The sequence below is a fragment of the Sinohyriopsis cumingii genome, chromosome 13 (assembly GCF_028554795.1).
Source record: "Sinohyriopsis cumingii isolate HCF-2022 chromosome 13, ASM2855479v2, whole genome shotgun sequence".
NCBI lineage: Eukaryota > Metazoa > Mollusca > Bivalvia > Unionida > Unionidae > Sinohyriopsis > Sinohyriopsis cumingii.
Window position 1 is genome coordinate 29,560,421 of NC_142973.1, and position 15,257 is coordinate 29,575,677.

The following is a 15,257-nucleotide window of genomic DNA, read 5'->3' on the forward strand; positions in this document are numbered from 1 at the left end:
ACATTCGGAACCCATCACATATTGCTCTAGTATTTTGTGAAAATTCCAGCTGGCATGATCAGGCATTCAGAATAAGTAGCTATATCATGATTTTCTCAATGGCTATCAAGACAGCACATTTTGGAGGTTGATTCAGCAAAATTTTAATAAATGAGTAAATATACATTGCTTTAATATAAAAGAGGATTTTTTAAAAGAAAAAAACCCAAACAGTTTATGTTCAAAATGAAATAGTTGTAATAAGATTTTACACATTTTGTGAAATCAGATTGGCATTATTTTCATTTAGGATTAACTACATTCAGAAATGTTTCAGTGCAAAATCCAAGTTGAGATGACCATACAGTAACATTCAAGAAGAGTTAAGTGTAATGAGTTTTAAGAAGGCTGTCATTGTGGTCTGATCAGCACTGTTGCGATTTCAATCCCATGAGTCTTAGTGAAAACCCCATGCTTGTATAATTATATATTCAGGAGAAGTAGCAATAGCAATGTTTTCAAGATGGCTATCAGGCCCATAAAGTGTCTTTCAGCAAAAACTCTGTATCACTATGTTCATCTACTTTTTAGAAGTGGTTCCAACAAGATTTTCAAAATGGTCACTGTGTCAGTCAAGCTGGATGTTGGAATGGTGCCTATTTTGCTACAGGACCAACTACAGGTCATAAAAAGTCTTCTAGTAAAAAAAACCCATATTGATACAACCATCCATTCAGGATAAGTAGCCACAACAGGATATTCAAGACAGATACTGTGGCAGCCATACTGGATGTCAGGATGCCACCATTTTCATTCAGGACAAACTTGACATCATAAGTAGTCTAAATAGTGAAAATCCCATGTCACTGTTAATTTCTGTTATGGGGAGGTAGTGATACAAAATTTTCAAGATGGACAGTGTGGCAGCCATGTTGAATATGAGATTAGCACCATTTTCAGTTAGAAACAATTAGACATCATAAGAAGTCATTAAGTGAAAACACCATATCACCACAACCATCCAATAAGAATGAATAGTGATAACAAGTTTTAAAAATGGCAATTGTGGTGGTCATATTTGATATCTGAGAACATTATTTTCTTCCAGGACCAACTAGACATTGAGTGTGTATAAAGTTTTGTGGCTATCCTCACAATAGTTTCAGAGCAGCCATAGCAAGCTAATGGACACACAACAGATGGACAGATGACAAACAATTGAAGACAGCTGACCATCGCATAACCTCATCTAGTCTGTAACCAATTGAGATAATAATAATAATAATAATAATTATTATTATGATTATTATTTTCTTCTATAAGGTAACTCAATAATGGACTATGCTAGTTTCAATTGAGGCCTTCACAAACAGCACAAAAAAGAAGCAAAAAGACCCAATTCATTTGATATACTTAACCACAACATTCTTAAACAAAATGCACTTGCATCTTGACTTAGTGAAGCATTTGGTCTTGCAAGGAAGCTTTGTAACCTGTTACATTCTTGTGAAAATGAACAATTTAATTAAAAGATCTATTTTATGAAAAAAAAATGTGCTGAATTTTTTAAAACTGTCTGTATTGAATGTGAAATGTCCACTTACTTAAAAAAATTAGTGTCACTTAAAAAAGTGGCACGGCCATCTGGTAGTACCAACACTGAGGGGGTTTAAGTAATACAATTAATATCGATGAAAACAGAAATCAACTCTTACAAGTAAACCAAGGAAGACACATCTCCAAACACAAGGTGTGACAGCTGAGTCAGTTGGTTGTAAGAAAAGCTCCTGAAAAAATAGGACAACAAAATTTAAGACAATGATAATGAATTTCATAAAACATTTATATTTCCATATCAAAAGTAGAGAAATTCTATTTTTAACATTAGAATTATCCTTTTTGCTCTTCTTTAGAAAATATTTTTTATGAAAAGTCTGATTTAATTTAAGCTCAGTGTTGAAATGGCTTTTCTTCTGTGTACTTGGGAACAACTACTTAAAAATTATGTACACAGAGGATTACATGATAGTTTTCATTACAGGTTGATGCCCTAAATATACACATACACAGGCTTCTTAATATGAAAGAAGCAAGAGGCAAAAATGAAGGGGTCTCTGGGGAGCATGAAGTGTGGAGAAAATTCAAATAGGGTTGGATGGGTTCTATTCAATGTAAAATGATTAAAGAGGGAAAATTTACATGGGCCTCCTCAGCTGCCCCATCCTCACATACAATTAGACTCTAAGCAAACATTTATATGTAAGACTTTTTCATATACCTATCAAATTAATATAAATTAGAAAAATAGGTCTTATTTTTACATTTGACAAGTTAAATTAAATTATTTTCTTTCTTTTTTATTGGGGTGGGGTTTACACATGAAAGGGTTCTCTCTATTTCACTTATTGTACTAGTGTGTTTTAATCTTTATCAGAACACTGATTACTGGCACACTACTTTATCAGAACACTGATAATTGGCACACTGCTTTATCAGAACACTGATTATTGGCACACTGCTTTATCAGAACACTGATAATTGGCACACTACTTTATCAGAACACTGATAATTGGCACACTGCTTTATCAGAACACTGATAATTGGCACACTACTTTATCAGAACACTGATTATTGGCACACTACTTTATCAGAACACTGATAATTGGCACACTACTTTATCAGAACACTGATTATTGGCACACTGCTTATCAGAACACTGATAATTGGCACACTACTTTATCAGAACACTGATAATTGGCACACTGCTTTATCAGAACACTGATAATTGGCACACTACTTTATCAGAACACTGATAATTGGCACACTGCTTTATCAGAACACTGATTATTGGCACACTGCTTTATCAGAACACTGATTATTGGCACACTGCTTTATCAGAACACTGATAATTGGCACACTGCTTTATCAGAACACTGATTATTGGCACACTGCTTTATCAGAACACTGATTATTGGCACACTGCTTTATCAGAACACTGATAATTGGCACACTGCTTTATCAGAACACTGATTATTGGCACACTGCTTTATCACAACACTGATAATTGGCACACTGCTTATCCAGTTTTGTTAAATTGTGCAGATTCCCAAAATTTCATTCACTAAGATTTTAATCCTGAGCTGATTATTCATGAACAATTTGATTTTCAGTATCAAATCTTTGTATGGGTTTAGATAATTATAATTGTACTGTACTAAAATCCACTAAGGGCAAGGTCTAATTATATATACCAAATTAAAAAGGATAACTCCTAACCTTCACAATACAAAAATTCAAAAAAGTAAATAAGTGTCAATTTAAATTCAAGGTATAATTTGTAGCAGATGACAATGGATTCAGAAATTCCCATATAAATCTGTCATATTTGCAAGTCATTGAGAGTAATTCTCTGCAAGGTATGATACTGTATGACTGGTATTAGATTTTTCTTTGCAATTTTTATAGGGCATGAACTATTACAAGTATAATAATGTACCAGTTTAAACCCACAATGTGGTGCAGAAAATTACCCATAATGAGTTACTGTAAATAGTTATACTTATAATACAAACTGATATTCATTTACTTCCTCAAAATAATGTCAAGGTTTGTAGTTCTCATTTTTAATTTGGTGAAGTATTTTTTTCTTCAGAAAACTTGAGGGATACACCTATTCAACCATGATCAACTGGAATTCAAATTTGTAACTTCCAGATATCCCACAACCTATTGTTAATATAGGGATGCTGGATAGAAGACGTATAATGAAAAAAATCATGACAAAAGCTTAAATAATTTAAAATAATGGAAAGTGTAACTTTACATTTGATGAACCATTTATTTCAGAACAAAACATAATACACACAAGTAAATTTGGCAAATATATAAAATGTTGATTGATAAATAAATATGCCTGGTGACAAGTAAATTTTTCTACTGGATTATGTTCATTTGAGAATTAATATTGTAATTTATACACTATTAAAGAAATGTCATTATCATTTTTGGGGGGGTTAGGTTTACAAATAAATGCTCTCTAACATACTGGGTAAAGGGAGGGTGTTGCCATGGTGAATTAGTAATAAGCAGGCCCAGTGATCTGCATATTTTCCTACATAGAATTATTCATTATTCAATTATATTTGTGCAGCAATATTTCAAAACATTTTACATAAGATTGTTTTAAAACAAAAGCTCAAAATATAGTTTAATTAGGAGGGATTTAAAGTAGCATAGTGAAAGGTTAAGCTTTTCAAAAACTGAGATGATCTTGACTTTTATCTCAAACAAGGATGAAATCTTGGATAAAAAAGCAGATAAAAGGAAACAACCCCAAAAAAAGATCTGTGTTTGCAATAATGAGACAATAGTCTCAAAAATTAAACTATGCAGGCAAATTTAAAAAATAGTATAAGAACATGAAAATCTAATCAGGTCATATGCATTTGCATTTAAACAAATTTAATTTCTTAAGTTGAATTGGCTTAATTGAACTAGCAAAGTTTCAAAAATGTGTGAACAGCTGACAAAATGATGTTATGGCCTGAAAGTCTAATCAGTTTATTAACATGTGAATACAGATATATTAACCCAATTTCATTTATCAATATAAAGTGTTTTTCAGCAGCTGAAAAATAAGAGCAAAACCTGTTGCCAAAAGTTAATTAGTCTTAGAACCAAACCAAGGTATTTAAATGTCCAGTTTGGTCTCTTTTGGTGCAATAATATTTTTTAGCCATCTTGCTTATGGGCAGACAGTATCAAACCAATATGTTTTTTGGGGTTGGGGGAGGAACTTCTAAGGCCACCTCTACATAATTAAAATAAGTTATAACAAGAGGTGAAGCTTTACCATTTTCAAGGTTCTATACTACAGAAATATTTTCTTCATGCTGGGATCAGTGTAGCTCTATTCCACTATTATGGGATCAACCTAGAATACACTCTTATGCAGGGATCAGCCTAGCATAGATTTAGTTAAGGTGGGATCAGCCCAGAATACACTAGTTTGGTGGGATCTGCCTAGCATACATTTTACTTAAGCTGGGATCAGCCTAGCAGTCTAAAGAAGCTGGGATCAGTCCAGGATACACCATAATGCTGGGATCAGCCTAGCACCAAATATACTTGAGCTGGGATCAGCCCAGAATAGACTATAAAACTGGGTTCAGCCTATCATAGATTCACTTGAAGATGGGATCAGCCCACTATAATACACTATTATGCTTGGATCAGCTTAGTGCATATCGTTCCTTAAGCTGAGATCAGCTCTGAATACACTTGAATGCTGGGATCAGCCTAGCATAGATTTTACTTGAGCTGGGATCAGCCTAGCACTAATTCTACTTGAGCAGTGATCAGCCCAGAATACACTGTAATACTAGATCAGCCTAGCACTGATTGAGAATCTAGTCTTGTACATTCAGATTCTACCCCATGAGTAGCCCCCAAAGAGAGAGCCAAAATAGTTTTGAATATTTTATTTAAGCATTGATGTTATTTTAGTTATGATTTTGATGTTGTAGAATATTGGTAATAATGAATAGTGGCTTGTTTGTGAGAAAGGGAGAGAGTGAGAGAGAGAATGATGCATATAATCATGTATCCTATATTTTCTTACAATAAATGTATTAAATCTTTCATCGTACAGTTCAGTATTTTTAGTTGTGCATAAAACAAGTGATTAAGCTTTACCATTTTCAATGTTCCATAATACAAAACAAAGCTGATGACCTATGTTTTTATTCCACATCATATTCTGTTCAACCTACTAACCTGAATGTAAAAAAGTTTAATTACCCTGCCAATTTCCATCATGTATCATTAATTGTGTAGATCTATCATCTGCTGGCATGTCTGTTTCATTTATAATATCTATTTAAGTCTCTTTAACTTCCCAAATGCAATTGTAACTAAAATGAAGGCAAAATAAATAGCACAAAGGTTTGCGTTTGCAGAACCAATATCCCCCCAATTCTGACATTGCAGACCCCAACAGTTTAAATCTAAACAAGTAAATCTGTAGAAAAATGTGAAAATTTGCCATAACAGCATGACAATTAAATCAGGTCACCAGTTATGCTTGCAAACATGCACATCAAATTTCACATGATTATTTTTACTAAACTGTACTCAGAGAAACTTTGTTAAAAATAAGAACAAAGAGTTAATTACCCAATGTTTTTAAAAAAGATTGATGTAATAGGCTAAAAATCTAAATAGATCATCTATATATGACTACTGAAAAAATTGTTATGAGCGACCATTGCTATGAGTGACCACCTGCCATTTCCGACCACTATCATAATGCACGAATCAATTTTATTATATAAACTCTTTGTCATAAGCAACCACTTGCTGAATGTGACCTTTGAACAATCGCATCGCAAAAATGAGGATAAACTCCAATGACCTTTATCTAATCCCTGCAACAAAGAATGCTGATACCATTTTTAAAAAAAAAATAGGCTGGCTACTAATGTGATATATTGTAGGTATGCTTATAGTGTTTTATAGTTTCTGTTGTGAACCAGACTAAAATACATGTAGATTATTCCTTAGTCTGGTTCTCTGCTTCGTATGCTCCTTTGCACTGTTTTCCGCTATTCATATTGGGAAGAGCAACACTGGAAGCATCCAAAGCAGGGAACCATACTAATTGTTCCCGCACTTAGCAGGGAACCAGACTAATTGTTCCCACACTTAGCCTGCTTCCCATCCTTATCATAAAATAGATCAAATGTATGAGCTGGACCCATCATCCCATAATGAACAACCATAATGAAAGAACATAGAAACCACTGACCTATATGGAATCAACTGTTACGACAACTGCTTGATTAGTAACGAACCAGGCTAATGTACATGTCACGAATTGCCATAGTAGTGCCAAAATAGACGTAGTGATCAGGACTATATTGTTTGTCTTTAGGGTTAATCTGTATCGCCTGGGGGTGAATAAGGTCATTGTCCATTAAACCAGCAAGAGAGAATCATTTGTGGGATTCCATTGATAGTGTTCAAGACTTGTGATGTTTGTTGTTTCCCCCCCCCCCAATGTTAAGTGATTACATCTCAGTCACAAAGCTGTCATCTATTCAAGTTGGTGCGACCGGGTTACACACTCTGTTTATAAAGTTAATCCCTGTACGTCTTCTTTGAATGAAGCCACTGACTTTTGTCTCTGAGTAACTGGTTCTGTTTATGGATGAGATAATTGTTTCTTTTTATTTCATTAATTGTTAGATATGCAATGAACATTAGATTTTTCATATTTTCCCAAAGCACAGTCAAAACCGTCTTTATGTTCAATATTACAACTGAGCATTAACAATGTTCACACCTAGAACCTTAATTACAATGAACAAACCTCCAACTAAAAAGAGCCAAATTTTAAGTCTGTAGAAAATAATTATTGTAACTGAAAGAAGTGAAAAAGAGAAGACCACTTGCAAAAAAGTGGTTTAAATGTCAGTAAAACAAATTTAGATTGTTATAAAGAAAAAGGAGTAAATCAGAAATGATTTCATATGCTGATATATGTGATCTTCAAATGTAAATGTGATTTCATGTATAGCTTTACTGCTATATAATTTTGTTTTTAGATGAATGCATACAATATTTTAGGAAAAACTATTAATAAAGAATAGAGTATATGCACAGTGATTGTGGTTATTTTTCTTTGAATAGTTCTGAAATTCAACCTTGGAAACTGTTTTTTTTGTACAAACCTGCTATGAGAGACTGCCTGTCTGAGAGACCATTTTTTGTTGGCAGAAGGGGCAGTCTCTCATAACAGGTTTTACTGTAAAAATATACCTATACAATTTCTTTTCTCTACTTTAAGTGGTGATCTTTATACCCGATTATGATGACAAGGCTTTCGCCAACCTTAAGTTGTCTTTGCCTAATTATGATCACAAGGCTATAGCCTACCCTAAGTGGTCTTTGCCTGATTATAATGACAAGGATTTTGTTTACCTTAAGTGGTCTTCGCCTAATTATGATGACAAGGCTTTTGCCTACCTTAAGTGGTCTTTGCCTAATTATGATGACAAGGCTATAGCTTACCTTAAGTGGTCTTTGCCTGATTATAATGACAAGGATTTTGTCTACCTTAAGTGGTCTTTGCCTAATTATGATGACAAGGCTTTTGCCTACATTAAGTGGTCTTTGCCTAATTATGATGACAAGGCTATAGCTTACCTTAAGTGGTCTTTGCCTAATTATGATGACAAGGCTTTTGTCTACCTTAAGTGGTCTTTTGCCTAATTATGATGACAAGGCTTTAGCCTACCTTAAGTGGTCTTTGCCTATTTATGATGACAAAGATTTTGTCTACCTTAAGTGGTCTTTGCCTAATTAAGATCACAAGGCTTTTTTCTACCTTAAGTCGTCTCTGCCCAATATAATGACAAAGATTTTGTCTACCTTAAGTGGTCTTTGCCCAATTATGATCACAAGGCTTTTATAAAAAGTAGACCAAAATAGGAAAGTATAAATGTTTGAAATATTGCATAATGGCCTGAAAATCTAATCAGTATTCTAGTATGTGTAAATACAAACATAACAATCAAATTATCAGTATTCTAGTATGTGTAAATACAAACACAACAATCAAATTTCATTTGTCTAACACAAGTGTTTTTTGCTTAATTGTGCAAACAAACTATTTTTGTAAAGAAAAGCTTAAGAATGTGTAAACATTGAAAAATTGCTGTAAATCTAATCAGATCATCTACTCATGACCATGATTACATTTCTACACATCTGAATCCAATAGTTTTCAGATATAGCACTGAAATGTGTTTGCACATAAATGTGTAATGATTTACAGATAGATGTATGGACAGTAACAAAGCTATATATCACACTATCCCAGTTGGGGTTGGGGGCACATAAATGGTTCCTTAACAACATACTTACACAATTCGAAGATTGGGACCAGATACCCATCCTGATGGAATCCAGTACATCTGATTCCCTGCCATAGCTCTAAGATAAGAAAAACAAAAATACCTGTAATACTCTGTGTATCTGAAAACTATAAATGTGTCCTGAAAACACTGATTCTCCTACCATTTAAAAACTATTGGTTTAAAATGCGAGGGCAATTCAAACTTGGTCTAAAGAGGATATTTCCTTGTACCATGTGAATAAAGGATTCATTTCATTGAGCGCATGAAAATACGAGAGTTTTTCACTCATGAGATGAAAGAAGTCTGCTATTCAAATGGAACAAGAAATTTTTTTTTCCATGCTCAAACATATCGGCTAGCTAAAGTGTATAGAAGACTGAAGTTGCAGATTTCTTACAGAAATGTCAGCTGTTGACTGTTTATGTTTTGCTGTGTTTTGTGCATATTCACATAGACAATATGAATAATAACATAATAATAAACTCTTTCCTTGTTCAAGGTAAAAATAAGTAGATTAAAAATAATAAGAAAAATGTAGGAAAAATGTACATTGTGGGATTCAAAACCAGTATTTCTGTATGACAGGTTGTCATGTTTACCACTCAACCAAGCCATGGACAACATGGCAGATAAAAAAAAATTGCCAAAATTTTATTGATTTCTCTTGATAATAGTGAAAAAATAAAAATGATAATTCAAAATTATTCTCACGGAAAATACACTAATTCATGGGTTAGCATAAAATAAAAAAAAGTAAATAATTCATCTACTTGATATTATTACGGTTCATGCAAATCTGATTTATTCAGATGAAATGAAATTTATCTTGCAGGGCCAAACTTCAGACAAAATTTTATGGAAAAAACTGAAAAATCTAAAATGATCTAAGATGTTTTTGTTATTTAGTCTAATATCAGTTTTGGTTTCCATCCATGAAACAAAATTCATGCAACAAATACATCATTTGGATTACCTCCACTGTTTTCCTATAAAACTAAATTGTACATTAGTACCTCAACAGTTTATATGTTCACTCAACATGAGAACTAATACAAGCAGAGGTACAATATTGATATCAAGGTGGCTGAGGTAAGGATCAGAAGATTTACTGGAGGACGCAGACATAAGCATTGCAGTTGTCTCAAACCACACCAAGGTCTTTGGAGATCTTCATTTTTTGCAAAATAATTAAATAAATATAAAATAAAGAAATAATTAATGGACTTTAGAATACCTTAGACTCTAAAGCATGAATGTAGAGGGAGAGAGAGGCAAAAATAAAATAACTTGGCATGATGTAATTTTACAGAATGATTTAATACTAAATACTTTCTTCTAATTCAATTTTCAATGATTCAGATCTGTGCTGTTCATTAATTTATTCAACTCCCCCAAACTTTCAAGACAAAACTTCTAAATTAAACAGTGGGCATATCTCAGTCAAATTTATTTTATAGTCAAAGTTAAGAATAGTTATATGCCAGTGTCTGTTTAAGATTAGAGTCATCTAAGTAGGCATTAGTATAGGCATTGTTGACTTTAAAGATTATTGACCAAAGGGTCTCAGTGACCTAGATCATTGTCAAGGTAAGAGCTGGAACTAAACTTACTGTGCAAAAAACATTATTTTCTTATTAGACTTGCAATGTCTTTGATCTTTGACTTTAAGACTCCAAAATCTTCATTTTTCTAAGTGTAACCCATCCAACATAGTTTGGTCAATCAACTTATACTTACTTACGCTTCTCGTGGGTCAGTGGTTCTTTCCAGGGTTTTCCCGGGTTCTTCCGCCACCATTAATACTGGCCGCCATGTATAGCCTATCATGTGCTGAAAAATGGCGTTAAACACCACCACAACAATAACAACTTACACTGTAAATAACACCTGTGCAAAACCATATTTCTTCAAGTCACAATGACCTGTGCCATTGAACGTTTGAGTCCCAAATCAATGGCTTCCTCTGTACTTTAAGTGTAAGCCCTATACAAAATTTATTTAAGGAAAGTTATCTTTAACTAAAGTTAACCTTCAAAACTCATTTTCTATCCTCCAGTCAGTGACCATGACCTTTTGCCATCCACAAACGATGACCCTAGTTTATGATATAGAGCTAATTTTTCTGTGATAGGTTTCAGTCTTACACTATCTGGAAGCTATATACAAAGTTTTGTAATGATAGAAGGTTGAAAATTTGAGATATTCAGTGTGAAAATGCAACAGGAAATAGATGGATAGATGGGCATTCAGTCTGGGAGACGTCATAACATGATAGGCTCCACTTTATGGTAGGTGTATAAAACTGAGCTTGACATAATTGTTTTTAAAAAATCTGAAGCTGTATATCAAATTGTGAATCGACCCATCAGGTGCTTTAAAAACAAAAACAAAATTTGTGACAAATGAAACAAACTGATAGAAAAACACGGTATCACTTTATTTTTCCCTCAATAGAACAACACATGGGAATGAGGCATAATAACTACTGCATGTATATATCATTAATAATTCTTTAAATTTCACCATTTTACATGTATGGTGCAAGCTTATCCTTAAGTCAGGCATATTTTCAACTGAAGTTATAAGAACAAAATCAATACAAAAAAGTATGATTTTTATGAACTGCTGTTGTACACATACCTTAAGTAAAATGACTGCCTGATGACCAACTGCACTTGAGAAACTGACCATAAAAAAGTTCATACTGAAGTTGGATGGTCTGATGTATGGATGGACATACAGATGTTCAGACACACACACTGATGTCAATTTATTCATGTGATCAACAAAATTTTAACAAGTATCACTTACAAATGTGTAATTGTGCTTGGCAGTTTCCATCCATCGTAGTTTGATGATGTCATTACAATTTGATTGTAGGCTAGGTTTCTGTCAAAAGAGATTTCAATAAAAATTTATATATGCAATATAATTTCACTTAAAAAAAATAATTACTGTTTTATTAGTAACACAAGGCTCAAATGGGTCTGATCTCACCCATCTGTCTGACATCTGTCTAACAGCCAATGTATATAGGCAGCTGGCCAAGAATTGTTTTTAGCATATATTTTCTGTCAAACGTTTTCACTACATGCATGAGGACAACAAAAACATTTCAAGGTCTGTACATTTTTTTAATCTTCATCCATATATGACAACACATAAGCATCATTTGTCCAATACTAAAAGACCCCTATGCAAGGATGCTTTTGTGTCAAATTATTCACACATTATGCAAGTCTGATAAGAATCAGACTCTCTTTTGTTTTTACCTTAAAGCATGAATCTGTGTCACAATATAAAACTGATTCTTTTAGTTATAATGATGATGAGGTGGAGGAGTAGGATAACAGTGAGGAGGATGATAGTGAAGATAATTAAAATTATGACAGCATAAGTATTTGATTCAGAAAACTATAAGCAAGAATATAGGTAAGTTTAAGCTATTGATATGACATTTCATATGCAAATTGAAATTAGGGAAATAACCTAAAGCGTCTATTCATGTGCAACATAGCAGCAGATCATCTACAAAAGAACAAATATTGTCACTTACAAGAACCTGATAGATGTTCTGGAGACATCAGGTACAGCTGTGATCCCAGTATCATGGATGACCCTGAAAAAATTCAAAGTTTAACAAAGAAAGGACATATTCTTATGTATTTTCTCCTTCATATCAAGCATGAATGAAATGGCTACCAACTTATTTAAAGTTGTATGTATTTTTCCATGAAGATAACCTAATTTCTTTTGCAAATTCTGAAATAGTAAAAAATTAATTGTTCTTCTCATGAAGTATGTGTATTTTGAAAACTTATGGGTCCTGAATATTGGATGAATATTGGGAACTGCCCATTGCTTAATTGACTCTTACTTAAACTGCTTCCAAATGACAGGACCATTGACCAGTGTCACTGACCATTGAGCTTGGAATATGCCAAACTGTGTAGTGTAAAGAAGGTCATAAAACCCTGACAATGATTTTGATACTTTCTGCTATACATACACTGCACATGTTGGGACAGTGTAAAATGGATAGTGTCTCCTACATTTACACTGCACATGATGGGACAGTGTAAAATGGATAGTGTCTCCTACATTTACACTGCACACACGTTGGGACAGCATGTATACTGCACACATGATAGGATAGTTTCAGATGGACTCCTTCTGCTACATTACACTGCACAATTGTTTAGAAGAATTGGTATAATGTACTTCAGATGGCTAACATTCACGTGTTTCACCGAAAAGATTTTTAATTTAATGCATGTGGGGGGGGTTGGAAATCCATCTGACAACATCCACATCCCCTGTTACTTGAATTTGCCAATGAAGTGAAGAAAAACCATATGGAACAAAATATTAAGAAAACAGCTGTGAGAGATTTCATAATGAAGAAATTGCATTTCTGATTGACGAGCCTGGATTCTGTAATGTTTCTGTAATAATTCATTGGATATGATCTGAATCACACATATAAAGTCTCCTGTATTTGTTTTATGTACAGCAAGTTTTGGAAGAAATGTATATTTCATTAAAATTGAATCTGAAAAAGCTAATGAAATATATTTTGTGTATGAAGTGAAATTTAACAGCATATCAGAACATCAAGGTACTCTATAGAGATGTTTCACTTTTAAAAAACTTCAAAATGTTACAATATAAATTACTAACATATTGCACAGCTTTGTGAAAAGATGTTTAATTTTGATAATACTGCTTCAAACAATTATATATTTGTATTCCAGATGTCTTTTGGGAAGGATGCAAGAAATACAAATATTTCTCCAGGTGGCAAGCTAAAAGATTTTTTAGGGCATTAAAGTTAAAATGTAGTTAGCGGCATTACTAATTTACTTAATTTGCCTCAAGTTCCACCTGACTTAGTCTAATTTCCAGTTTACATCTCATATCAGTTAGTCTTTCATTCACAGATTATATTTTGCAAATGTATTGACTCGAAACATTTAAAGCTAAAACGTTATGTGTTAAAGATGATACTTACAGGGTTTGAAGATTGGTGAGATTCTCAAATGTTCTGTCTACTATCAGCTTGAAGCTTGGACAGTTGAGGATTGTACTAAAATTAGAACAGAAGTATGCTCTAATCTTGGCAATGTAAAGTGAAGAAGATTTATTTTTAAAGCAGATGCATCTTCTCTCCCATGTCCTTCACTAATTAACACAAAGTACTGTAACCCAGATAGTCTGGAAAATTAGTAATAATACCAAGTCCTTGAAGCTACAAATGGGTGTGACTCATTCTAGCTATATGGATAAAAATCAAAACCCAAAGAATTAAAAAATTCAGAACAGATTTATCTGTTCATTATTATTTTGCAATATTTTTGTGGGTATCGGTTTTAAAAAAATCAAAAAGAACTTTGAAGAAAAAAAAAAGGATTTTGCAATTTAGATTAAAGCTTGTCTTACTATTTGATAGAGACATACTTATCTGGGTTTCTTTTTTTCTGTCTCTGGTTCAAAAGGTTTCATTTGTTTTGGCTTGTTAACCTTTCTTAAGGATGTCACCTTTTGGCTGGTTACCTCAATATTAATGTTTCTCGAGATCCTGCCAGGGGAACTTTTTTTGTCCAGTGATTGTTACAGGTGAGCATGCTATATTGATTTTGTTGTCTGCTATATATTTGTGCATCTGTTTGCTGGCTAATAAATTCAACTTTCTCCCATTATTTAAGAGAAAAAAGAACCTTAAAGCTTATTACCAAAAGGGAAGATAGGGTAAAGTGAGTTGAGGGTTGCATATTATTGGCTTATGACAAGGACTACCAGCTCCCCTAATGGGGGTGATCTTCCCCTCTATCCCTATCACAGGCCATCCACCTGTTTTCGTCAGATCACTTGAGTAAGGTCTATTTACTTGTGGTGTTTGTTAATTCTATGCTTCTATGGTATACTTGATGGTAAAAAAAAGGCATATCATTCAGGATTGCTTGCAGTTTTTAGTGCTGTGTATCTGTTTCCACACTGAGTTCATGCTTTGTTGCATGCTGCAAACTGGGAATTTAAAGACCCATGCACATTGATCTTCCATCTTTTCATGGTTTACTCTTTTGGCTTTACATAGGCTGTTCCCTATTCTATCAAAGACTTACCTTCTCAAAGTAGGTAATATGATAATAATGCAAAGTAAAAACATAAACTCTGTGTTCCATTGTAACTAATAATAGTTATATTCAAAAGAATTTTATATAAATACACAATTTGATATGAATTAATAAAACGGTTTTGTATAAAACTAGTTTAAACTCGTAAAAGGACTCATTTAGCATTATACTGTATAGAGAAGTAAATCACTTGCTAGAAAAGGTCGAAGAATATATACACTACACA

The 15,257-nt window shown here is 33.2% G+C and overlaps 1 protein-coding gene across 2 annotated transcripts in view; it reads right to left on the reverse strand.

Moving 5' to 3' along the window:
• LOC149785120 (uncharacterized) overlaps positions 1 to 15,257 on the reverse strand; it is a 279,057-nt gene that overhangs the window by 208,371 nt on the left and 55,429 nt on the right. For both annotated transcript variants that reach the window (XM_089978887.1, XM_089978886.1), the window contains exons 5-9: positions 13,909 to 13,983; positions 12,454 to 12,516; positions 11,709 to 11,786; positions 8,905 to 8,973; positions 1,695 to 1,766 (exon numbers count right to left, since the gene is read on the reverse strand). In XM_089978887.1, coding sequence (XP_089835013.1) covers positions 1,695 to 1,766; positions 8,905 to 8,973; positions 11,709 to 11,786; positions 12,454 to 12,516; positions 13,909 to 13,983 — 357 coding nt within the window. The remainder of the gene's footprint in view (positions 1 to 1,694; positions 1,767 to 8,904; positions 8,974 to 11,708; positions 11,787 to 12,453; positions 12,517 to 13,908; positions 13,984 to 15,257) is intronic.